The sequence below is a fragment of the Pleurodeles waltl genome, chromosome 2_2, assembly GCF_031143425.1.
Source record: "Pleurodeles waltl isolate 20211129_DDA chromosome 2_2, aPleWal1.hap1.20221129, whole genome shotgun sequence".
NCBI classification, from domain to species: domain Eukaryota; kingdom Metazoa; phylum Chordata; class Amphibia; order Caudata; family Salamandridae; genus Pleurodeles; species Pleurodeles waltl.
Window position 1 is genome coordinate 757038687 of NC_090439.1, and position 24764 is coordinate 757063450.

Consider the following 24764-nt stretch of genomic DNA (forward strand, 5'->3'; position numbering starts at 1 on the left):
CTCTAGGCGCCAGGGCAATTTTTTTTTTTGTGGTTTTTTTTTTTTGTTGTTTCTTTTTTTAGAGATGGGGAGTGACCCATCAGGCAAGGGTCGCTCCCCTGGGGGGCAAATTGTATTTAGAACATTTCTGCCCCCCTGGGGGCAGATTGGCCAATTTTAGGTCAATCTGCCCCCAAGGGGGCAGAAACCACTAGGCACCGGGGATTTGTTTTTTGGCGCCAATGTCACGCAGGGGGAGCGACCCCGTAGGCAAGGGTCGCTCCCGGGGGGGGGTGGGGGTTGGGGGGGCAAATTTATTTTAGGCCATTTCTGCCCCCCCCGGGGGACAGATCGGCCTATTATTAGGCCGAACTGCCCCCAGGGGGGGGCAGAACCCTCTAGGCGGCAGGGCAATTTTTTTTTGTGTTTTTTTTTTTTGTTGTTTCTTTTTTTAGAGATGGGGAGCGACCCATCAGGCAAGGGTCGCTCCCCTGGGGGGGGGGCAAATTGTATTTAGACCATTTCTGCCCCCCTGGGGGCAGATTGGCCAATTTTAGGTCAATCTGCCCCCAAGGGGGCAGAAACCACTAGGCACCGGGAATTTGTTTTTTGGCGCCAATGTCACGCAGGGGGAGCGACCCCGTAGGCAAGGGTCGCTCCCGGGGGGGGGGTGGGGGTTGGGGGGGCAAATTTATTTTAGGCCATTTCTGCCCCCCCGGGGGACAGATCGGCCTATTATTAGGCCGAACTGCCCCAAGGGGGGGCAGAACCCTCTAGGCGCCAGGGCAATTTTTTTTTGTGTGTTTTTTTTTTTTTTTTTTTCTTTTTTTAGAGATGGGGAGCGACCCATCAGGCAAGGGTCGCTCCCCTGGGGGGGGCAAATTGTATTTAGACCATTTCTGCCCCCCTGGGGGCAGATTGGCCAATTTTAGGTCAATCTGCCCCCAAGGGGGCAGAAACCACTAGGCACCGGGGATTTGTTTTTTGGCGCCAATGTCACGCAGGGGGAGCGACCCCGTAGGCAAGGGTCGCTCCCGGGGGGGTGGTGGGTGTTGGGGGGGCAAATTTATTTTAGGCCATTTCTGCCCCCCCGGGGGGGGGGGGCAGAAACCTCTAGGCGCCAGGGGAATTTTTTTTTTCTTTTTTTTTTTCTTGTTTTTTTTCTTAGAGATGGGGAGCGACCCATCAGGCAAAAGTCGCTCCCCTGGGGGACAAATTGTATTTAGGCCATTTCTGCCCCCCTTGGGGGCAGATTGGCTGAGTTTCGGTCAACCTGCCCCCAAGGGGGCAGAAACCACTAGGCACCGGGGATTTGTTTTTTGGCGCCAATGTCACGCAGGGGGAGCGACCCCGTAGGCAAGGGTCGCTCCCGGGGGGGGGTGGAGGTTGGGGGGAGAGAAATTTATTTTGGGCCATTTCTGCCCCCCCTGGGGGCAGATCGGCCTATTATTAGGGCGATCTGCCCCCGGGGGGGGCAGAAACCTCTAGGCGCCAGGGCAAATTTTGTTTTGTGTTTTATTTTTTTTTGTTTGTTTGTTTTTTTAGAGATGGGGAGTGACCCATCAGGCAAGGGTCGCTCCCCAGGAGGGCAAATTTTATTTAGACCATTTCTGCCCCCCTGGGGACAGATTGGCAGAGTTTAGGTCAATCTGCCCCCAAGGGGGCAGAAACCACTAGGCACCGGGGATTTGTTTTTTGGTGCCAATGTCACGCAGGGGGAGCGACCCCGTAGGCAAGGGTCGCTCCCGGGGAGGGTGGGGGTTGGGGTGGCAAATTTATTTTAGGGCATTTCTGCCCCCCCCCCTGGGGCCGGCTGAGCTACAGGCCAAACACCACAGGTAGGCACCTTGCAAAAAACACCTCTGTTTTCTGTGAAAAAATATGTTGTGTCCACGTTGTGTTTTGGGCCATTTCCTTTTGTGGGCGCTAGGCCTACCCACAGAAGTGAGGTACCATTTTTATCGAGAGACTTAGGGGAACGCTGGGTGGAAGGAAATTTGTGGCTCCTCTCAGATTCCACAACTTTCTGTCACCGAAATGAGAGGAAAAAGTGTTTTTTGGGCCAAATTTTGATGTTTGCAAAGGATTCTGGGTAACATAACCTGGTCAGAGCCCCGCAAGTCACCCCATCTTGGATTCCCCTGGGTTTCTAGTTTTCAAAAATGCACTGGTTTGCTAAGTTTCCTCAGGTGTCGGCTGAGCTACAGGCCAAAATCCACAGGTAGGCACTGCTTTTTATAAAAAAATGTGATGTGTCCACGTTGTGTTTTGGGCCCTTTCCTTTCGTGGGCGCTAGTCCTACCCACACAAGTGAGGTATCATTTTTATCGGGAGACTTGGGGGAACGCTGGGTAGAAGGAAATTTGTGGCTCCTCTCAGATTCCAGAACTTTCTGCCACAGAAATGTGAGTAACATGTGTATTTTTAGCCAAATTTTGAGGTTTGCAAAGGATTCTGGGTAACAGAACCTGGTCCGAGCCCCGCAAGTCACCCCTCCTTGGATTCCCCTAGGTCTCTAGTTTTCAGAAACGCACAGGTTTGGTAGGTTTCCCTAGGTGCCGGCTGAGCTAGAGGCCAAAATCTACAGGTAGGCACTTCGCAAAAAACACCTCTGTTTTTTTCCAAAATTTAGGATGTGTCCACGTTGCGCTTTGGGGTGTTTCCTGTCGCCGGCGCTAGGCCTACCCACGCAAGTGAGGTATCATTTTTATCGGAGACTTGGGGGAACGCTGGGTGGAAGGAAATTTGTAGCTCCTCTCAGATTCCAGAACTTTCTGCCACAGAAATGTGAGGGACATGTGTTTTTTTAGCCAAATTTTGAGGTTTGCAAAGGATTCTGGGTAACAGAACCTGGTCCGAGCCCCGCAAGTCAACCCTCGTTGGATTCCCCTAGGTCTCTAGTTTTCAGAAATGCACAGGTTTGGTAGGTTTCCCTAGGTGCCGGCTGAGCTAGAGGCCAAAATCTACAGGTAGGCACTTCGCAAAAAACACCTCAGTTTTTTTCCAAAATTTAGGATGTGTCCACGTTGCGCTTTGGGGTGTTTCCTGTCGCCGGCGCTAGGCCTACCCACGCAAGTGAGGTATCATTTTTATCGGGAGACTTGGGGGAACGCTGGGTGGAAGGAAATTTGTAGCTCCTCTCAGATTCCAGAACTTTCTGCCACAGAAATGTGAGGGACATGTGTTTTTTTAGCCAAATTTTGAGGTTTGCAAAGGATTCTGGGTAACAGAACCTGGTCAGAGCCCCGCAAGTCACCCCTCCTTGGATTCCCCTAGGTCTCTAGTTTTCAGAAATGCACAGGTTTGGTAAGTTTCCCTAGGTGCCGGATGAGCTAGAGGCCAAAATCTACAGGTAGGCACTTCGCAAAAAACACCTCTGTTTTTTTCCAAAATTTAGGATGTGTCCACGTTGCACTTTGGGGTGTTTCCTGTCGCCGGCGCTAGGCCTACCCACGCAAGTGAGGTATCATTTTTATCAGGAGACTTGGGGGAACGCTGGGTGGAAGGAAATTTGTAGCTCCTCTCGGATTCCAGAACTTTCTGCCACAGAAATGTGAGGGACATGTGTTTTTTTAGCCAAATTTTGAGGTTTGCAAAGGATTCTGGGTAACAGAACCTGGTCAGAGCCCCGCAAGTCACCCCTCCTTGGATTCCCCTAGGTCTCTAGTTTTCAGAAATGCACAGGTTTGGTAGGTTTCCCTAGGTGCCGGATGAGCTAGAGGCCAAAATCTACAGGTAGGCACTTCGCAAAAAACACCTCTGTTTTTTTCCAAAATTTAGGATGTGTCCACGTTGCACTTTGGGGTGTTTCCTGTCGCCGGCGCTAGGTCTACCCACGCAAGTGAGGTATCATTTTTATCGGGAGACTTGGGGGAACGCTGGGTGGAAGGAAATTTGTAGCTCCTCTCAGATTCCAGAACTTTCTGCCACAGAAATGTGAGGGACATGTGTTTTTTTAGCCAAATTTTGAGGTTTGCAAAGGATTCTGGGTAACAGAACCTGGTCCGAGCCTCGCAAGTCACCCCTCCTTGGATTCCCCTAGGTCTCTAGTTTTCAGAAATGCACAGGTTTGGTAGGTTTCCCTAGGTGCCGGCTGAGCTACAGGCCAAAATCTACAGGTAGGCACTTCGCAAAAAACACCTCTGTTTTTTTCCAAAATTTAGGATGTGTCCACGTTGCGCTTTGGGGTGTTTCCTGTCGCCGGCGCTAGGCCTACCCACGCAAGTGAGGTATCATTTTTATCGGGAGACTTGGGGGAACGCTGGGTGGAAGGAAATTTGTAGCTCCTCTCAGATTCCAGAACTTTCTGCCACAGAAATGTGAGGGACATGTGTTTTTTTAGCCAAATTTTGAGGTTTGCAAAGGATTCTGGGTAACAGAACCTGGTCCGAGCCCCGCAAGTCACCCCTCCTTGGATTCCCCTAGGTCTCTAGTTTTCAGAAATGCACAGGTTTTGTAGGTTTCCCTAGGTGCCGGCTGAGCTAGAGGCCAAAATCTACAGGTAGGCACTTCGCAAAAAACACCTCTGTTTTCTCCCAAAATTTTGGATGTGTCCACGTTGCGCTTTGGGGCGTTTCCTGTCGCGGGCGCTAGGCCTACCCACGCAAGTGAGGTATCATTTTTATCGGGAGACTTGGGGGAACATAGATTAGCAAAACAAGTGCTATTGCCCCTTGTCTTTCTCTACATTTTTTCCTTCCAAATATAGGAGAGTGTGTAAAAAGACATCTATTTGAGAAATTCCCTATAATTCACATGCTTGTATGGTCACCCCGGAATTCAGAGATGTGCAAATAACCACTGCTCCTCAGTACCTTATCTTATGCCCTTTTTGGAAATGCAAAGGTTTTCTTGATAGCAATTTTTTACTCTTTATATTTCAGCAAATGAATTGCTGTATACCCGGTATAGAATGAAAACGCACTGCAGGGTGCAGCTCATTTATTGGCTCTGGGTTCCTCGGGTTCTTGATGAACCTACAAGCCCTATATATCCCCGCAACCAGAGGAGTCCAGCAGCCGTAACGGTATATTGCTTTCCATAATCTGACATTGCAGGGAAAAGTTACAGAGTAAAACGTAGAGAAAAATTGATGTTTTTTTCACCTCAATTTCAATATTTTTCTTTTTCAGCTGTTATTTTCTGTAGGAAACCCTTGTAGGATCTACACAAATGACCCCTTGCTGAATTCAGAATTTTGTCTACTTTTCAGAAATGGTTAGGTTTCTGGGATCCAGCATTGGTTTCATGCCCATTCCTGTCACTGACTGGAAGGAGGCTGAAAGCACAAAAAATTGCAAAAATGGGGTATGCCCCAGTAAAATGCCAAAATTGTGTTGAAAAATTGGGTTTTCTGATTCAAGTCTGCCTGTTCCTGAAAGCTAGGAAGCTGCTGAGTTTAGCACTACAAACCCTTTGTTGATGCCATTTTCAGGGGGAAATCCACAAGCCTTCTTCTGCAGCCACTTTTTCCATTTTTTTAAAAAAAAACGAAATTTTCACTGTATTTTGGCCAATTTCTTGGCCTCCTTCAAGGGAACCCACAAAGTCTGGGTACCTCTAGAATCCCTAGGATGTTGGAAAAAAAGGACGCAAATTTGGCTTGATCAGCTTATGTGGACAAAAAGTTATGAGGGCCTAAGCGCGAACTGCCCCAAATAGGCAAAAAAAGGCCTGGCACAGGAGGGGGAAAAGGCCTGGCAGCGAAGGGGTTAAAGAAGGTGACCTGTTGACTGAAAGAACATCCTTGCAGTTTCTGCGAAAGCAGTTTCGGAGAGCACAGTTCTAGATAAGAAGCCTCAGCGAAACATTCCAAGACTATCAAGAATGACTTCAGCTACCATAAAAGAAATAAGTTCCCAGTAGAAGATGGCACGAACAAGAGGCCGCACAACTCCTCCCATTACCTCACACAAGTCACACAGTTACAGCTCACCCGCATTATCAATCACTGATTGCTGTTCGGAGGAGAACATCTCACCAGCCGGGCTCTGTCATCAAACCGGAGGGGCGGCGGGGCTTGGCACTGTCAGACCCAACCATGAGGCTCTCGGACCCCATCATGGACATGCAGATGGCAGACTACAGCGAGGCCCTAGATCCGGCCTACACGTCCTTGGAGTTTGAGACCATGCAGATTCTGTGTCATGGCAGCGGTAAGTTGCCACCTCCTCTTGCTGTCAGTGTAGGGCACGCTGGGTCTGGCGGCTCAGGGAACTAACGAGAAACCTGGGTTCGACTTCATGGCCACAGGTTCAAATACTGGGCGGTCCACCTAGTTTTTCAGCCTTACATTGTACATAAAATAAGTAACTTTGGGTTGGGTAACCAAAGGGCACCCTTTATTTGGTGCCAAGGTGCCCCAAAGGGTAAAGGTGCTTTACAGCATGTGTTATGTTATGGACCCCAAAGTTCCACAATTGGAAACTACTGCGCGTACCTGTTGACCTGCCGTGTGTATGTATACCTGAGACTTTTCATTCATAAGAACATATCTGTATTGGCTAATGCATTACAGAGTCACGTAGTCTATCGCTTCAGGGCCTATGATTATGATGTCACATATTTTGACGGCGGGCCTGCTGCTGTTGGTCAGTAACTCGTAGTCATTGAGTGCTTTCAGTGGTTGTTTTTTTCTGGTGCTATGCTTGTGGAAAAGATAATAAGTAATTTAGGCGCAAAAATAATGTGGGTATTTTCGAGACAATTGAAATTAATTTAGTTGAAAAAATAGACGTTTTAACTTTTTTTTGTTTTGTAAATATTTAGAACATGGGATTAAACGCATCACTTACGAATGATTTTGAATATGTTGCACGCCGACACTTAATGAAGTTTCTCGCTGATCAACATGTCACTTTGGATGGGCGACGCTGTCACGCCAGTGTCATTCCTGGGTAATGGTTAGCCAAGTAAATCTCTTCGTATTTATCTTGAGTTATACTTTAACTTGGGTGATGTTTCAGTACATGCAGGACAGGTTTGATGTGCTTCAATCCAAAATGGCAGTACCTGCGCCAAGACTTGTTTGATTATATAAGCGGCACTACAGCGCCATCCACCGACGAACATTATATCTACTTTAATGCCCGTGTTCTTTACCTTCCTCAATAGTAATGAGAATCCTTGTTTTAGCAAGTCAATGAATCCGTGATCACCCCGTGAGTGACGTCAGAGTCTACATATTTCTTCTTCAATTGTTAGCTGACCTCTGACCTTTCATTGTGATATACTTGACTTTCTATATGTGTTGCTCAGGTAATTTTTTTGTTGTTTCGATTCAACCAGATCGCATCGTTTCCAAAGACTCCTTCTTTCCTAATACGTTGTCCTGAATGTGTTATACACGTTGAGGACAGTGGGACTGGCAGATAACTTTTTATTTTAAAACAAATTGTGTACGCATTTTAAATCGTTTTTTTTGGAGGAGAATGGCAGATAAAGAATAATGTCATACAGTTATTCCTGCACATTTACAACTTATGCTGCTAATAATAACTCTTAACGGAAACAGGCCCACGGGCTGAACGACAGTCAACCTTTTAGACATTAGAAACTGAGTACAGCACACGGGGGGTTGTATAAGTACGTGAAGTAATACTTCAGGAGTACTCTTTCACGTACACATAAATGCCTGTGTGAATCGTATCCACAAGTGTGCAGTGTCATACTAGCAACATTTCCAAGAGGGCAGAGTCCTTTTATTTGTAGTAATTGTCTATGAATATTCACTGGATACTCGCATTGTATTACGATTTATATATTATGGGGCAATTGTGAGAGGCACGTAGTGCGCACAGCAGTACTACCGAAGTACTACATCATGTACGTGGAAACGCATTTGTGAATCAGGCCCATGATTGGGAAGAGTCAGTTACTGAAATCTAGAAGTGCAGGTATTTCTTGTCCCAGAGTACCTGTTTGCTGCTGAGAAGTTCTGGTACTCTCCCAATAAAAGCACCGGGGCATTGCTGAGAAGTGCCGGTACAATTCCTTCCAAATTGAAGGAGTGCAAATACTGAGTACCTGATAGTAGCTGCCCACGTAAAGCACGACGAAGATTATATGACATTTTAGGGCCTGACACTTTAGCTGCTTTCAGTGGCCTCGTCCAGTAGATTGATGCACAGATTTCTAGACAGATGTGTATAGAGATGGACATGGTAGAGAGATAGGTAGATAGACAAACAGACATGCTGGTGGGCAGATAGATACACGGAGAGACCGAGAGTCAGGGCGGTAAATAGATCGGTGTACAGGTGCGCTTTCACGGCATTCTGTTCACTACTTGTGTTGTACGTGGCTTGGCAAAAACTTTTTTCAAATCTTCACGCAATTCAGTTGGAAGTCAACAGACTGTCACCTTAGTTTCTTGGAAGTAATTTGTGTTTATCTTGTAAGTGAAGCGGATTGTTTTGTCATGTGCCTATCTCCGCCCAACCCTCTTTAGTTACGCAATACATTTGTAACAAAACTCTCGGTCCTGTTCCTGGAAATGAAAAATATTGTCGTGATAAAGATTCGTCATAGTTTATCTTGGTTATTTTTGTGTTAGTCGGGTTTATTAGGCATAAACTGTAATTGAAGTATTTTGCTCATTTCATTGAGATTCTTAACTGGATTAGAAAGCTCCTTGCAAATTCTAGCCATAAACTATTTAAAAATAAAAAATAAACAGTAAATGAAAGGGGTTGGAGCTCTTACATTGTACAGGTGCTGTTTTTATAGCCGCCTCGCGGATCGATTGACCAATAAAAATGTAGCGTTCCCACTGGTCAGCTGATACAGATGTCATCTTGGCACGTCGTGTTGTATAAATGTTTTGGCAAAATATGCCAATCTCCAGTGTAATTTTGTAATCTGAAACTGAAACGAAAACTGATACTATTGTAATGCATGAGACCCGACCCCTGATGTGCACACGATGGAACCGCAGAATATATGTTCCATCATGAATAGTTGTGCCGTTGTATGCGGCAGTGTTGGAGTAATAACTATAGAGCACGTGTTTTGTTCCTCACAGACCGCCCTCCGTCGGAAACACCCGACATGAGCTCAGCAGATGGCGGCGTGAACTGCATGTGCTCCATTTGTGGAGACAGAGCCACGGGCAAGCACTATGGCGCCTCCAGCTGTGACGGCTGCAAGGGCTTCTTCAGGCGCAGCATACGGAAGAGCCACACATACACCTGCAGGTAATCCTCGCTAAAATGTACAAGTCCGTATTGTGATAGAAGATGTACAGGGTGTGGCCTTTTCTCAGTTTTACCTTAAGGCAGAAAATTGTGCAGCAGGAAAAAAAACACGTTTCCGCACTTCTTTTGTAATTTAAAAAGGCGTTGGTGTCTTTTTGACATCTTACAGGGGTGCAGGCAAAGAATTGTCAAGTGCACACCCAGAGCCCCGTTTTTCATTGACCCCCACCTTCCACAGACACACACGTCTCTGTAACCGACAACCCAACTACTGACAGACCCCAAGCAACTTTCACTTTTATGGATGCAAACATTGCGTCAGTTGAGGATTCAAGTAACAGTGCTATCCTTCAAGATATACGCACCTTCTAGCAGGCGTGGGCCGTCTTTTAGGGTGGAGGGGCCATGCCCCCTCACCTTTTGCCCCTAATGAAGAGTGCCGGTCAGGCTGAACAAAGGTCAGCCTGACAGACACTCTTCATGTTCAGGTCAGGCAGCCAGGAGCAGACCTGCACAACCTGCGCAGACTCCTAGAAGCCTGAGCTGAACTTTGCTGGGCTGAAGAGGTCACAGCTTCTGTGGGCGTTTCCTCCTCGGCTCAGCAAAGGTGCCTTGAGTTCCTCCCCTGGGTGACGAGGGAAGCATCACCCATTGACTTCGACCTGGGGGCTTCAGGTTTAAGGCCTGAAGCGCCCAGGGCGAGTGTCAATCAGTCTCACTGACCCCATCCCACTCTGTGACGAAGTTGGGACTGCCTTCCCTCATTAGCTGACCTTAGGTCAGCCAGTGAGGGAAAGCAGCAGTCCCAACCCTCCTGGGACCTCCGAGGCTGAAGGTAAGTGTGTGTGATCTTTTTAAATGAATGTTTGGTGCGTGCGTGCATGTTTGAATGTTGATGAGTGTTGTTAATGGATGTGCGTGCATGCGTGCATGTGTGTGTGAAAGAATGAGTGTGTGTGTGCTTAACGCCCGCCCCCCCTCCCTCCTAACGCTGCTGGCCGCCACTGCCTTCTAGGCACTCCAACAAATTTTTTGAGAAAGAACAGTGGTGACTTCTAGTTGAGCATCAGTGCAGGGACAGGAGAGGGTTGTCTGGTAGGGTGAGAAGAAGGGAGTGGTAGAACTGCTGGAATGTGGAGTGTTTAAACAGCTGTGGGTGAAGAAAAATGTATGTCCCAGCAGGAAGAGAAATCGGGTTTATGATGCTGAATGGAGAGGAGGGCTTGGTATTACTTTTAGTGAGAGAATAGGGTGTCACAGCCTGAGAAAGAAAATGTGTGCCCGACTCTCAATGACAGAGAAGAATGGAACTACCCCATAATGATAGAGATTACACAAGCCAATCCCGTAATGAAGGAGATGTAGAACGCTAGCCCCACAGTGAGAGAAAATAAGGAAGTCAGCCCCACATGGAGAGAAAAGATGGTGGCCATCCGCACTATCAGAGGGAATAAGGCAACCAGCCTTGCAGTGAGAGAAGGAGAAGAAGGGAGCCACGTCCGCAGTGGTAGAGAAGAAGGGAGATAGCACCACAATGAGAGTAAAGAGGGGAGCTAGGCCCCCCATGAGAGATAAGAGTGAGGACTGCCCTCAATGTCAGAGAAGGAGGCCAGACCTAATATAAGACTGTAGAAAGGAGCCAACTCTGCAGTAAGAGAGAAGCAATGCACTAGCCCCACAGTAAGAAACAGGAATCTATCACCACAGTGAGAGGTAAGCAGAGCGCTAGCCCCACAGTGAGAGAGAAGCAAAAGCCTAGCCTGCAGTGGGAAAAAAATGCAGCTAGTTGTTCGGAGAAGGCCAGCTCCACTATAAGAGAGAAGAAAGGAGCCAACCCAGAGATAATTCAGAACCAGAAAGCTAGCCCTGCAGTGACAGAGAAGGCAGATAGGAAGGGAGCCAAGAAGGCAATGAGACAGAAGAGCAGCAGAGAACAAGAGTGGGCGAAAATTGGAGTAATTCCCTGCAATGACTGTCAGCTCTGGCAGTGAGAAAGAGGGGGACCAGCAATGAAAGATAACAACTTATCAACCATTATAATGAGAAAGAAGAAGTCTGTCAGCCCCTGCAATGAGAAACACACTCTAGTAACCAGAGAGAAGATAGATGTCAACCCATGTATTGAGAGAGTGCTCTCCACCCAGAGAGACCAAACCTTGCAATGAGAAAGAAGGGAATTATCCCCTTCAGTGAGCTATACCCTGCTGGATTCTGAAATGTTAAATGGAGGGGTACTCTATTGATAAAAAGGGTATGAACCCCCATAATAACAGACTATAGGAGGTCTGAAATTGTAATGAGGGAAAAGGGGATGCATGGGAGAGGAGAGGGGTTCAGTCCCCAGAGTGAGGGAAAGACAACTTCCCAAAGTCTGTTAAGGAAATTAATCCAATACCCGTAATCTTCTGAATCATAGTTCTCCTTATCCCAGTTGTGATGTTATGAGGAGTGTTGTTTCCTGCACAGGCCTATACCAAGTAACAAAGTTCTAGTCCTCTCCTCATCTCCCTCCTGCAACCAAGCAGGGACCCCACACACCTATTCTCATACCGCCTGATAGCCATTCTGGGCACAGACTACAAGGTACTCAACAAAATACTTGCCGAAAGATACCTGCAGATAGTGCCTGCCATTGTACACCCTGACCAAAACAGGTTTTTCCCAGACCGCAGCAATAACATCAGAAGTATTTTCCAGGCAGTGTGGCTGATACTGGAGCTCAAGAAGACCTTCAATTCTCTATCCTGGGACTACTTTTTTGAGGTCTTGCAGGCAGCTGGCCACAACAGGTGTCTTTTTGCCTACATGAAGTTGCCATACAACAACCAAGTCTCCCGGGCACCTATCGGCTGCCTGATCTCAACTCACTTCCCAATCAGTCATGGCACATGTCTGGGCTGTTCCTTATACCCAGTCTTTATTGCCATGGAGCCATTGGCACACCATCTGTGGTCGGAAGGACTGCCCTGGGGCATCCCCCTAGACAACACCACCCATGCAGTGTCATTGTACGCTGATGACCTGCTGCTGTACCTCCGCCATTGAAGCTAACATTGAGTTGATATCCACGCCTTTCCGGGAAACTGAGGAGGCAGCAGGCCTTCAAGTGAACTGGGCTATTTGGCTGGATGGCGAGCCAGTGACATAGGCGTCAGTAGCTGTCTGCTACTTTGGCATCAGGTTATACCACTCAAAACAAGTCTTATTTCAAGGTGAACTAAAGCAGGCATGTACGGCCCTCAAATCCCAAACACAATTCTGGCAATGCTTGCGGTTTGCCATCATGGGCAAAATCGCTCTTTCAAAAATGACTGTCCTTCCACGCCTATATATTATTTCATCAATGTGCCGGTATACCCCCACGAGCAATTTTTCAAGGATTTAGACCTGATGCTGTGAGCCGTGCTGTGTAACGGAAAAGGGTAGTGGGTGACTCTCAACTAGCCTCAGCTGCCAGTGGGACAGGCAGATTGTGTGCTCCTCCTTTGACTCTTACTTTTTTGCGGCATAGCTTCAGTGGGTATCCAAATGGTTAGCAGGAAAGAACTTATATGAGACTAGTGCTGGGAATGGCCCCTCCCCCTGGCCCACTATTACACCTCTCACTAAAGTACATTGCTCTTAGTCCCAACGCATTTGAGTGGCCTGAAAGTGCCTTGCCAGGATCTCTTAACTGACAAGACAGGTGCAAACTTACTCCCCTGCTCTTTCTCTTCAAAGGCTACTGGGACCTCTCGGAGCCTTCACAGCCGACCATTTGTCCGCATGGCATGAATGGGCCCTGGAAACAGTGGACAGCCTCTTTTAGAACAACTGCCTTCTTACATTTGATCAATTGCATCAAGCTTATGGCATCCCCGAGGCCAGTTCCTCCTACATGGGCAATTACTGGTGATGATTACCCATGATGCACAGTAGACGAGAAGTCCCCCACTCACACCGTCATACATGCACTGCACACCATGGGGACAGGGCATCACCAGGTAACGGGGCTATATATAGCCATCAGAGAACATGCAGGGACATCCCTGACACACCTCCACCCCATTTGGGAAGAGGATCTATTGCACCCCATACATGTTACTGAATTGACCATGTCCATAGCATCCTCCCAGAGTATATCCCGTAATGCATGATTAAAAAACATCCAATACATGATGTATCACAGAGCATATCTCACACCCTCATGGTTAAATCGTCTTTGTCCCACTGCCCCTCTAATGTGCCCCAGTTGTCAGGCCCAAACAGCTGACCTCCAACACATGCTTTGGTTGTGCTCTGATATCACCAGCTACTGGCATAGGCTACACAATACCCTAGCCACCATTACAAAGCTTGCAATGCCAAATTCCTGGGAAGCAACAGGTTTAGGAATCATTAAATGGAGGAAGAATCATAAAGTGCGGGCACACCTAGCCAATCTTGCTAAGCATCTCCTCATCATGTTCTGGGGAGTACAACAACCCTCAGTGGTTTCCTAATGGCACAGGGCACACGTCCGCTGGGGAGAAGCAGAAAGCGCTACTCTGGGAGGAAGCCCGGTGCCTCTTAAAGTCCCCAATAGCAGTGGCCTGGGATACCATGCTTACCCAATTGTCCCCTTCTGCAGGTCTTGCTGCCATCCACCAACCCTACCGGTCCCACAGATCCCTTTCTTTTTTTTCACCTCCTCAACACGTCATGCTCTTTCTCCCCCAGCAATGCCAATGAGGGTGACCTAGTTACCGAAGCGGCTACCGCTTTAGCTGACTCGACTTCTTATAACCCCACACCCATTTTTCTTCTCCTGAATTTCTCCTTGGCAGCCTTGCTCACGCCACTCCCATTCTTACTCCCCTCCCCTGGCAACCCACCTAGTTTACCCATTCCCCTCAATTGACAATAGATGTTTCCACACTACATCAACTGCAATGGGTTAACTGGGATAAACACACTCCAACACTTACAAAATAACTATTATGCAATTGTAAATTCTGTGTCCAATAGCTCAAACTATGGTATAGTGCAACCTGGACTTTGTGTCTCTTTGAATATCACTATTATTGTTTGAATCATTTGTTATACCCCTACATCCTCCTTTTATCTTTTTACGCTATAACACATTTGTTTAGTATTTCCATACTTAGCAAAACATCAATAAAAATAATTTAAAAAAAAACAAAAGGGCAGAATTACCAGCATGCCTTATCATGGATTTCAGATCTTCTCTGGAAATGCGGATCTCTTCTTCCAAAAGGAGGCTCAATATTATGCTGTCTGGGCATAGCCTTTCTCGCCTCCATAATGCTGTGATATTGCCTGCTCTAGTGCAGCAACTCCCTGTTCCAGTACCTTTCAGGACATAACTAATCTCGCCCATCAAGAATTGTCTGATTTGGAAAGAAAGCAGCCTTCCCCAGCCTCATGCTTATACAAGCACTGAATCAGGGCAAGAGCACTGGCCAAAGCCCCCTTTCCAGCACAGAGAACTTCCCCGCCCCAGCTGTAGCACATGAACAGGGAATCCGCCTGAATTACGGTGCTTAAACACAAAATGGACTGCTCAGAAGCCATCCACATAAACAACAGACATACAGTAAGTAAATTAAAGAATGAAAAAAGTCCCGATTAATTTACTATGCTTCTTTACAGCCTGCCACACACAAAAAATGAAACATGAAGCGTGAAGGGGGAGATTGTGCTCATATGCAATAATCAATGTGAATAGAAAGAGGACAAGGACTTTGTGACTTGGTGTGCCTGTGCAGGAAACACAACTCCTAAATAATTCAGGACTGGGGTGAGACAGGATGGATGGTGGGTAATGAGCTGCGTTCACCCCTAAAGTGGAGTGAAGTCTAAAGAGCGAGGAGCAGAGTTGGTTCGTGGAAAGAGAGAGAACCAGGTTTTCCAGCCCTGCTGTTTGGGAGAACAGTTGTTGGCCGTATACAGTGGACACGTATTTGTGAACAGATTCAGTTAGACAAGTTGAGGTTTCAATCTTTTGAGGGTGGGTTGGAATAGCAGACGCTGCAGGAGAAATGCAAGGGTACTCTAAACAGGAGGGAGGACGAGTGTTTCATTCCCTGCAGCAAGACAAGTGAAGTGTCAGCCCCTGCCTGGGGGTGTGGAGGGGTATAAGGAAAGGGATCGGTCCCTTAATGGGGTAAACTTGTTTGTCACCCCTTGAAGAATGAAAAGAATGGGTGCCAGATGCTTAGATGCTTAGAAGAAAGAATGAAGTGACACTTCATGTGGGCATCCCTAGTAAAAATGCCAGTTGGCTAGTTATGATTGATTTCCATTACATTCTTTTTGTATCGGAAGATGGATACTTAGAGATCAGACTAGGTGTAGGAAGTTGGCTCTGTATGTGCTATTTCAAAGTAAGGAATAGCATGCACAGAGTCCAAGGGTTCCCCTTAGAGGTAAAATAGTGGTAAAAAGAGATAATACTAATGCTCTATTTTGTGGTAGTGTGGTCGAGCAGTAGGCTTATCCAAGGAGTAGTGTTAAGCATTTGTTGTACATACACATAGACAATAAATGAGGTACACACACTCAGAGACAAATCCAGCCAATAGGTTTTGTTATAGAAAAATATCTTTTCTTAGTTTATTTTAAGAACCACAGGTTCAAATTTAACATGTAATATCTTGTTTGAAAGGTATTGCAGGTAAGTACATTAGGAACTTTGAATCATTTCAATTGCATGTATACTTTTCAAGTTATTGACAAATAGCTATTTCAAAAGTGGACACAGTGCAATTTTCACAGTTCCTGGGGGAGGTAAGTTTTTGTTAGTTTTACCAGGTAAGTAAGACACTTACAGGGTTCAGTTCTTGGTCCAAGGTAGCCCACCGTTGGGGGTTCAGAGCAACCCCAAAGTTACCACACCAGCAGCTCAGGGCCGGTCAGGTGCAGAGTTCAAAGTGGTGCCCAAAACGCATAGGCTATAATGGAGAGAAGGGGGTGCCCCGGTTCCGGTCTGCTTGCAGGTAAGTACCCGCGTCTTCGGAGGGCAGACCAGGGGGGTTTTGTAGGGCACCGGGGGGGACACAAGCCCACACAGAAATTTCACCCTCAGCAGCGCGGGGGCGGCCGGGTGCAGTGTAGAAACAAGCGTCGGGTTTGCAATGTTAGTCTATGAGAGATCAAGGGATCTCTTCAGCGCTGCAGGCAGGCAAGGGGGGGCTTCCTCGGGGAAACCTCCACTTGGGCAAGGGAGAGGGACTCCTGGGGGTCACTTCTGCAGTGAAAGTCCGGTCCTTCAGGTCCTGGGGGCTGCGGGTGCAGGGTCTTTTCCAGGCGTCGGGACTTAGGTTTCAGAGAGTCGCGGTCAGGGGAAGCCTCGGGATTCCCTCTGCAGGCGGCGCTGTGGGGGCTCAGGGGGGACAGGTTTTGGTACTCACAGTCGTAGAGTAGTCCGGGGGTCCTCCCTGAGGTGTTGGTTCTCCACCAGCCGAGTCGGGGTCGCCGGGTGCAGTGTTGCAAGTCTCACGCTTCTTGCGGGGAGATTGCAGGGTCTTTAAAGCTGCTCCTTGAAACAAAGTTGCAGTCTTTTTGGAGCAGGTCCGCTGTCCTCGGGAGTTTCTTGTCTTTTTCGAAGCAGGGCAGTCCTCAGAGGATTCAGAGGTCGCTGGTCCCTTGGAAGGCGTCGCTGGAGCAGAGTTCTTTGGAAGGCAGGAGACAGGCCGGTGAGTTTCTGGAGCCAAGGCAGTTGTCGTCTTCTGGTCTTCCTCTGCAGGGGTTTTCAGCTAGGCAGTCCTTCTTCTTGTAGTTTGCAGGAATCTAGTTTCTAGGTTCAGGGAGAGCCCTTAAATACTAAATTTAAGGGCGTGTTTAGGTCTGGGGGGTTAGTAGCCAATGGCTACTAGCCCTGAGGGTGAGTACACCCTCTTTGTGCCTCCTCCCAAGGGGAGGGGGTCACATCCCTAATCCTATTGGGGGAATCCTCCTTCTACAAGATGGAGGATTTCTAAAAGTCAGAGTCACCTCAGCTCAGGACACCTTAGGGGCTGTCCTGACTGGCCAGTGACTCCTCCTTGTTTTTCTCATTATCTCTCCTGGACTTGCCGCCAAAAGTGGGGGCTGGGTCCAGGAGGCGGGCAACTCCACTAGCTGGAGTGCCCTGGGGCATTGTAACACGAAGCTTGAGCCTTTGAAGCTCACTGCTAGGTGTTACAGTTCCTGCAGGGGGGAGGTGTGAAGCACCTCCACCCAGAGCAGGCTTTGTTTCTGTCCTCAGAGAGCACAAAGGCTCTCACCGCATGAGGTCAGACACTCGTCTCTCAGCAGCAGGCTGGCACAGACCAGTCAGTCCTGCACTGAACAATTGGGTAAAATACAGGGGGTATCTCTAAGATGCCCTCTGTGTGCATTTTTTAATAAATCCAACACTGGCATCAGTGTGGGTTTATTATTCTGAGAAGTTTGATACTAAACTTCCCAGTATTCAGTGTAGCCATTATGGAGCTGTGGAGTTCGTTTTTGACAGACTCCCAGCCCATATACTCTTATGGCTACCCTGCACTTACAATGTCTAAGGTTTTGCTTAGACACTGTAGGGGCATAGTGCTCATGCACATATGCCCTCACCTGTGGTATAGTGCACCCTGCCTTAGGGCTGTAAGGCCTACTAGAGGGGTGACTTACCTATGCCACAGGCAGTGGGAGGTTGGCATGGCACCCTGAGGGGAGTGCCATGTCGACTTAGTCATTTTCTCCCCATCAGCACACACAAGCTGGCAAGCAGTGTGTCTGTGCTGAGTGAGGGGTCCCTAGGGTGGCATAAGACATGCTGCAGCCCTTAGAGACCTTCCCTGGCATCAGGGCCCTTGGTACCAGGGGTACCAGTTACAAGGGACTTACCTAGGTGCCAGGGTTGTGCCAATTGTGGAAACAATGGTACATTTTAGGTGAAAGAACACTTGTGCTGGGGCCTGGTTAGCAGGGTCCCAGCACACTTCTCAGTCAAGTCAGCATCAGTATCAGGCAAAAAGTGGGGGGTAACTGCAACAGGGAGCCATTTCTTTACACAAGCCCCCCCCAGCCCACAGGCCAGGAGACTCAGCCAAAGCTGGGAGAGTCTTCCTAGTCTGTCAGGCGAGGAAGAGTAGAGGAAATAGGCTGGTTTGTTGCAGGGCCTACTCTGCCTTACATCCTCCTGTTCATGTCATTCCCTCTGGGGAACTGACCCACTTCCACAGTGATAGGACCTAGTCTGAACTGCCTCTTGTCTGTGCTTTTTATGTCTTCACCCATTCTCTCTATTTTGGGGTTAGAGGTATCCACCTCTGCTAATCTTATCTTAGCCAGGGTCACCCCTAGCTTACCCAAAGAGGTTACCCAGAGCTGGAGTAACCCCACCATGACCAACAGGGTCAGGGGGCCTAACTTGCTATTTGGCATGGGGTCAGACCACCATGCCAAGGATAGTGCAGCCATAAAGGCTAACACCCAGCAGAGGCCACCGACAGCTGTCAGTGCCCAGAACCACACTTTTAGCTCTTCACCTACAAGGTAAGGGGCTAAGTTACAGGCTTCTTTGGGTTCAGGGTGCCTGTCTGCTGTATTAGAGTGGGGGGTTACCACATCTTGTAGTAAACACCCTTCTTCCACTCTTTCTTCTGTTAGCTGAGGAGCCACCCACTCAGGCTTAACAGTTGCCTGACTAGCCAGGACTTCTTGTGGGTCAGGTTGGACTTTATCAGAGCCACTTTTGGAGTTCTCCTCTACTGGAGCAGAATCTCCTTGGCTTGCTGGAACCTTGGCTAAAGGTTGTCCACCTTTCCTACTCTGTTTCCTTTTCTTTTTCTTCTGGGGCCTACTTGCATTTACTGCAGAGGCAGGCACTCCAGAATCCTTGGGAGAGGACTGGCCGTGGACCAGTTCTTCTCTTAGGCTCTGACTAACCTCTGGGTAGTCATTTCCAAGGAGACAATCAAGGGGGAGGTCTGTACTGACTACCACCCTTCTCCAGCTAAAAGTTCCACCCACTTTTATGGGCACAAAAGCCACAGGCCTATTAGTGACCCTGTCTGGGCTAACTCTTACTCTGGCCATCTCACCTGGGATGTACTGGTTTGAGAACACCAGCCTGTCATGCACAATAGTGTGACTGGCACAAGTGTCTCTCAGGGCAGTGGCTGGGATTCCATTCACCTGTAGGTGGTGGAAGTGTCTACTTCCCTCTGGAATCTCCAACTCACCTGTTGGGCCCTTTTTCCAGTTGAAGGCTATGAAGACCTCCTCATCTGAGGAGTCATCCCCAATGGCTACACTGGTCACCCCTGGGATTTTGCTAGGGGGTTTGTTTTTGGGACAAGAAGTGTCCTTGGTGTGGTGCCCTGTCTGTTTACAGTTATGGCACCATGCCTTAGTGGCATCCCAGCTCTTACCCTGGTACCCACCTTTGTTTTGGGTTGTGTCTCTGGGCCCACCCACCTGGTCTGGTTTTTGGGGGCCTACAGGGGACTCTTTTTCTTTGTTTCTAGTGTCACCCACTTTCTCCTGGGGAGGCTTTGTAACCCCTTTCTTTTGGTCACCCCCAGTGGATGTTTTGGTTACCCTAGTCTTGACCCAGTGGTCTGCCTTCTTTCCCAATTCTTGGGGAGAAATTGGACCTAGGTCTACCAGATACTGATGCAACTTTTCATTGAAGCAGTTACTTAAAATGTGTTCTTTCATAAACAAATTATAAAGCCCAACATAGTCATACACTTCATTTCCAGTTACCCAACCATCCAGTGTTTTCACTGAGTAGTCAACATAATCAACCCAGGTCTGGCTCGAGGATTTTTGAGCCCCCCTGAATCTAATCCTATACTCCTCAGTGGAGAATCCAAAGCCCTCAATCAGGGTACCCTTCATGAGGTCATAAGATTCTGCATCTTTTTTAGAGAGTGTGAGGAGTCTACCCCTACACTTTCCTGTGAACATTTCCCAAAGGAGAGCACCCCAGTGAGATTTGTTCACTTTTCTGGTTTCACAAGCCCTCTCAAAAGCTGTGAACCATTTGGTGATGTCATCACCATCTTCATATTTAGTTACAATCCCTTTGGGGATTTTCAACATGTCAGGAGAATCTCTGACCCTAGTTATGTTGCTGCCACCATTGATGGGTCCTAGGCCCATCTCTTGTCTTTCCCTTTCTATGGCTAGGATCTGTTTTTCCAAAGCCAATCTTTTGGCCATCCTGGCTAACTGGATGTCCTCTTCACTGGAGTTACCTTCAGTGATTTCAGAGAGGCTGGGCCCTCCTGTGAGGGAGCCAGCATTTCTGACTACTATTTTTGGAGTCAGGGTTTGAGAGACCCTGTTCTCCCTAAATAGGACTGGTAGGGGGGAATTTTCCTCCAAGTCACTATCTTCATCCTCTGTGTTGCCATCCTCAGAGGGGTTGGCCTTTGCAAACTCTGCCAACAGCTCCTGGAGCTGTAGTTTGGAAGGTCTGGGGCCCATTGTTATTTTCTTTATTTTACAGAGTGACCTTAGCTCCCTCATCTTAAGATGGAGGTAAGGTGTGGTGTCGAGTTCCACCACATTCACATCTGTACTAGACATTATGCTTCTAAAAGTTGGAATACTTTTTAAGAATCTAAAACTGGTTCTAGAATCTAATTCAAACTTTTACAAACTTTTAAACTCTAAAAGAAATGCTAAACAGGATCTAACACAAGGCCCTAGCAGGTCTTTTAAGAATTTAGAAAACTTTTCAAATTGCAAAAATCAATTTCTAATGACAATTTTTGGAATTTGTCGTGTGATCAGGTATTGGCTGAGTAGTCCAGCAAATGCAAAGTCTTGTACCCCACCGCTGATCCACCAATGTAGGAAGTTGGCTCTGTATGTGCTATTTCAAAGTAAGGAATAGCATGCACAGAGTCCAAGGGTTCCCCTTAGAGGTAAAATAGTGGTAAAAAGAGATAATACTAATGCTCTATTTTGTGGTAGTGTGGTCGAGCAGTAGGCTTATCCAAGGAGTAGTGTTAAGCATTTGTTGTACATACACATAGACAATAAATGAGGTACACACACTCAGAGACAAATCCAGCCAATAGGTTTTGTTATAGAAAAATATCTTTTCTTAGTTTATTTTAAGAACCACAGGTTCAAATTTAACATGTAATATCTTGTTTGAAAGGTATTGCAGGTAAGTACATTAGGAACTTTGAATCATTTCAATTGCATGTATACTTTTCAAGTTATTGACAAATAGCTATTTCAAAAGTGGACACAGTGCAATTTTCACAGTTCCTGGGGGAGGTAAGTTTTTGTTAGTTTTACCAGGTAAGTAAGACACTTACAGGGTTCAGTTCTTGGTCCAAGGTAGCCCACCGTTGGGGGTTCAGAGCAACCCCAAAGTTACCACACCAGCAGCTCAGGGCCGGTCAGGTGCAGAGTTCAAAGTGGTGCCCAAAACGCATAGGCTATAATGGAGAGAAGGGGGTGCCCCGGTTCCGGTCTGCTTGCAGGTAAGTACCCGCGTCTTCGGAGGGCAGACCAGGGGGGTTTTGTAGGGCACCGGGGGGGACACAAGCCCACACAGAAATTTCACCCTCAGCAGCGCGGGGGCGGCCGGGTGCAGTGTAGAAACAAGCGTCGGGTTTGCAATGTTAGTCTATGAGAGATCAAGGGATCTCTTCAGCGCTGCAGGCAGGCAAGGGGGGGCTTCCTCGGGGAAACCTCCACTTGGGCAAGGGAGAGGGACTCCTGGGGGTCACTTCTGCAGTGAAAGTCCGGTCCTTCAGGTCCTGGGGGGTGCGGGTGCAGGGTCTTTTCCAGGCGTCGGGACTTAGGTTTCAGAGAGTCGCGGTCAGGGGAAGCCTCGGGATTCCCTCTGCAGGCGGCGCTGTGGGGGCTCAGGGGGGACAGGTTTTGGTACTCACAGTCGTAGAGTAGTCCGGGGGTCCTCCCTGAGGTGTTGGTTCTCCACCAGCCGAGTCGGGGTCGCCGGGTGCAGTGTTGCAAGTCTCACGCTTCTTGCGGGGAGATTGCAGGGTCTTTAAAGCTGCTCCTTGAAACAAAGTTGCAGTCTTTTTGGAGCAGGTCCGCTGTCCTCGGGAGTTTCTTGTCTTTTTCGAAGCAGGGCAGTCCTCAGAGGATTCAGAGGTCGCTGGTCCCTTGGAAGGCGTCGCTGGAGCAGAGTTCTTTGGAAGGCAGGAGACAGGCCGGTGAGTTTCTGGAGCCAAGGCAGTTGTCGTCTTCTGGTCTTCCTCTGCAGGGGTTTTCAGCTAGGCAGTCCTTCTTCTTGTAGTTTGCAGGAATCTAGTTTCTAGGTTCAGGGAGAGCCCTTAAATACTAAATTTAAGGGCGTGTTTAGGTCTGGGGGGTTAGTAGCCAATGGCTACTAGCCCTGAGGGTGAGTACACCCTATTTGTGCCTCCTCCCAAGGGGAGGGGGTCACATCCCTAATCCTATTGGGGGAATCCTCCTTCTACAAGATGGAGGATTTCTAAAAGTCAGAGTCACCTCAGCTCAGGACACCTTAGGGGCTGTCCTGACTGGCCAGTGACTCCTCCTTGTTTTTCTCATTATCTCTCCTGGACTTGCCGCCAAAAGTGGGGGCTGGGTCCAGGAGGCGGGCAACTCCACTAGCTGGAGTGCCCTGGGGCATTGTAACACGAAGCTTGAGCCTTTGAAGCTCACTGCTAGGTGTTACAGTTCCTGCAGGGGGGAGGTGTGAAGCACCTCCACCCAGAGCAGGCTTTGTTTCTGTCCTCAGAGAGCACAAAGGCTCTCACCGCATGAGGTCAGGCACTCGTCTCTCAGCAGCAGGCTGGCACAGACCAGTCAGTCCTGCACTGAACAATTGGGTAAAATACAGGGGGTATCTCTAAGATGCCCTCTGTGTGCATTTTTTAATAAATCCAACACTGGCATCAGTGTGGGTTTATTATTCTGAGAAGTTTGGTACTAAACTTCCCAGTATTCAGTGTAGCCATTATGGAGCTGTGGAGTTCGTTTTTGACAGACTCCCAGCCCATATACTCTTATGGCTACCCTGCACTTACAATGTCTAAGGTTTTGCTTAGACACTGTAGGGGCATAGTGCTCATGCACATATGCCCTCACCTGTGGTATAGTGCACCCTGCCTTAGGGCTGTAAGGCCTACTAGAGGGGTGACTTACCTATGCCACAGGCAGTGGGAGGTTGGCATGGCACCCTGAGGGGAGTGCCATGTCGACTTAGTCATTTTCTCCCCATCAGCACACACAAGCTGGCAAGCAGTGTGTCTGTGCTGAGTGAGGGGTCCCTAGGGTGGCATAAGACATGCTGCAGCCCTTAGAGACCTTCCCTGGCATCAGGGCCCTTCGTACCAGGGGTACCAGTTACAAGGGACTTACCTAGGTGCCAGGGTTGTGCCAATTGTGGAAACAATGGTACATTTTAGGTGAAAGAACACTTGTGCTGGGGCCTGGTTAGCAGGGTCCCAGCACACTTCTCAGTCAAGTCAGCATCAGTATCAGGCAAAAAGTGGGGGGTAACTGCAACAGGGAGCCATTTCTTTACACTAGGTATTTGCAGTATGAAAGCCTAGTGGTTTAAAAAAAATCACAAACTGAAACGAGTGCACATGATTAAACATGCATAGTTAGCTTCGGAGAGGAGCTGCATGCAAGAGGAATGCTCTCTCTGGCAGGGAACTGACTACTCAAAAAATTATGTCAGCCACAGAGATCAGGAGAAACGTTTTACACCTGGAAACATGCAGTAATTTAAGGATGAAAAGAACGGGCACCCTCAAAGCTTCCTTAACAATATGTATTTGGGGGTTGGCGTATGAAGCATAATACTTATAACAGTTCATTTTGAGTTCAGATATAAATGCCAAAGGCCATGCGGTGGTTTTGTCCAAATTGCATCCTACAAAAACATAATGCTGTCACTGTACATTAGTGAGATTTGCCATAAATAGTTGTTGAAATACCAAAAAATTAGTTTTGTAATGTGCACTATTACCCAGATGTACACCTAAATACCAATTATGCTCACCATTGTGGGAGAGAATATGGTCAACATGAAACAATGTCAGTGACACAGAATACAGGATGCTGACACCAAAGGGCACCGATCAGCCACATACATTCATGGTTTTATGGATATGTTGCAAACATTTGTTTGATTATACTAGCAATGCAATTATGTTGTCTCCTGATGCATCGGCAAATAGCATTTTTCTGGATTTAGTTTAAACTTTATGCTATGCTCTTTCTTAAGCTGCTCACATTTCTGACTGCATTGTGCTACTCACGGCACATGCACATTGCTTGCCGAATTACCAAACCTCTTAATTTTAGAGGTAACTCAGCTGTATTGTCAAAAACCTCTCTCTCTCTTTCAGAACTAGTGCAACACCTTTGATTTTATGTGTGTTTTTCCCATTTTCTTGGGTTCCTAAAGTGTGCTTGCATTTGAAATGGTATTGCTTCTGACATGTTTCCAGTGTGTCTTAATTGTTTCTTTATTTTACTTCTGTGGAAAGTGCTCTGTATTGTGTGGACCCTGACCCCCGTATTTTTATGGACTGATGCTGCTGTTTTTTTTCCATCTATGCACCTGGATAATGCTAACCAGGCCCCAGTGCATGTTCTCTACCCCTAAACATG

General features: G+C 47.7%; 1 protein-coding gene across 5 annotated transcripts in view; it reads left to right on the plus strand.

The window, feature by feature from the left end:
- HNF4G (hepatocyte nuclear factor 4 gamma) overlaps positions 1-24764 on the plus strand; it is a 423834-nt gene that overhangs the window by 318183 nt on the left and 80887 nt on the right. For 4 of the 5 annotated variants that reach the window (XM_069220374.1, XM_069220373.1, XM_069220376.1 and 1 more), the window contains one exon: positions 9002-9173. In XM_069220374.1, the coding sequence (XP_069076475.1) occupies positions 9002-9173 (172 nt within the window). Of the gene's footprint in view, positions 1-5788; positions 6135-9001; positions 9174-24764 lie in introns of those variants that run through there. The other variant, XM_069220375.1, reaches the window with a different exon arrangement.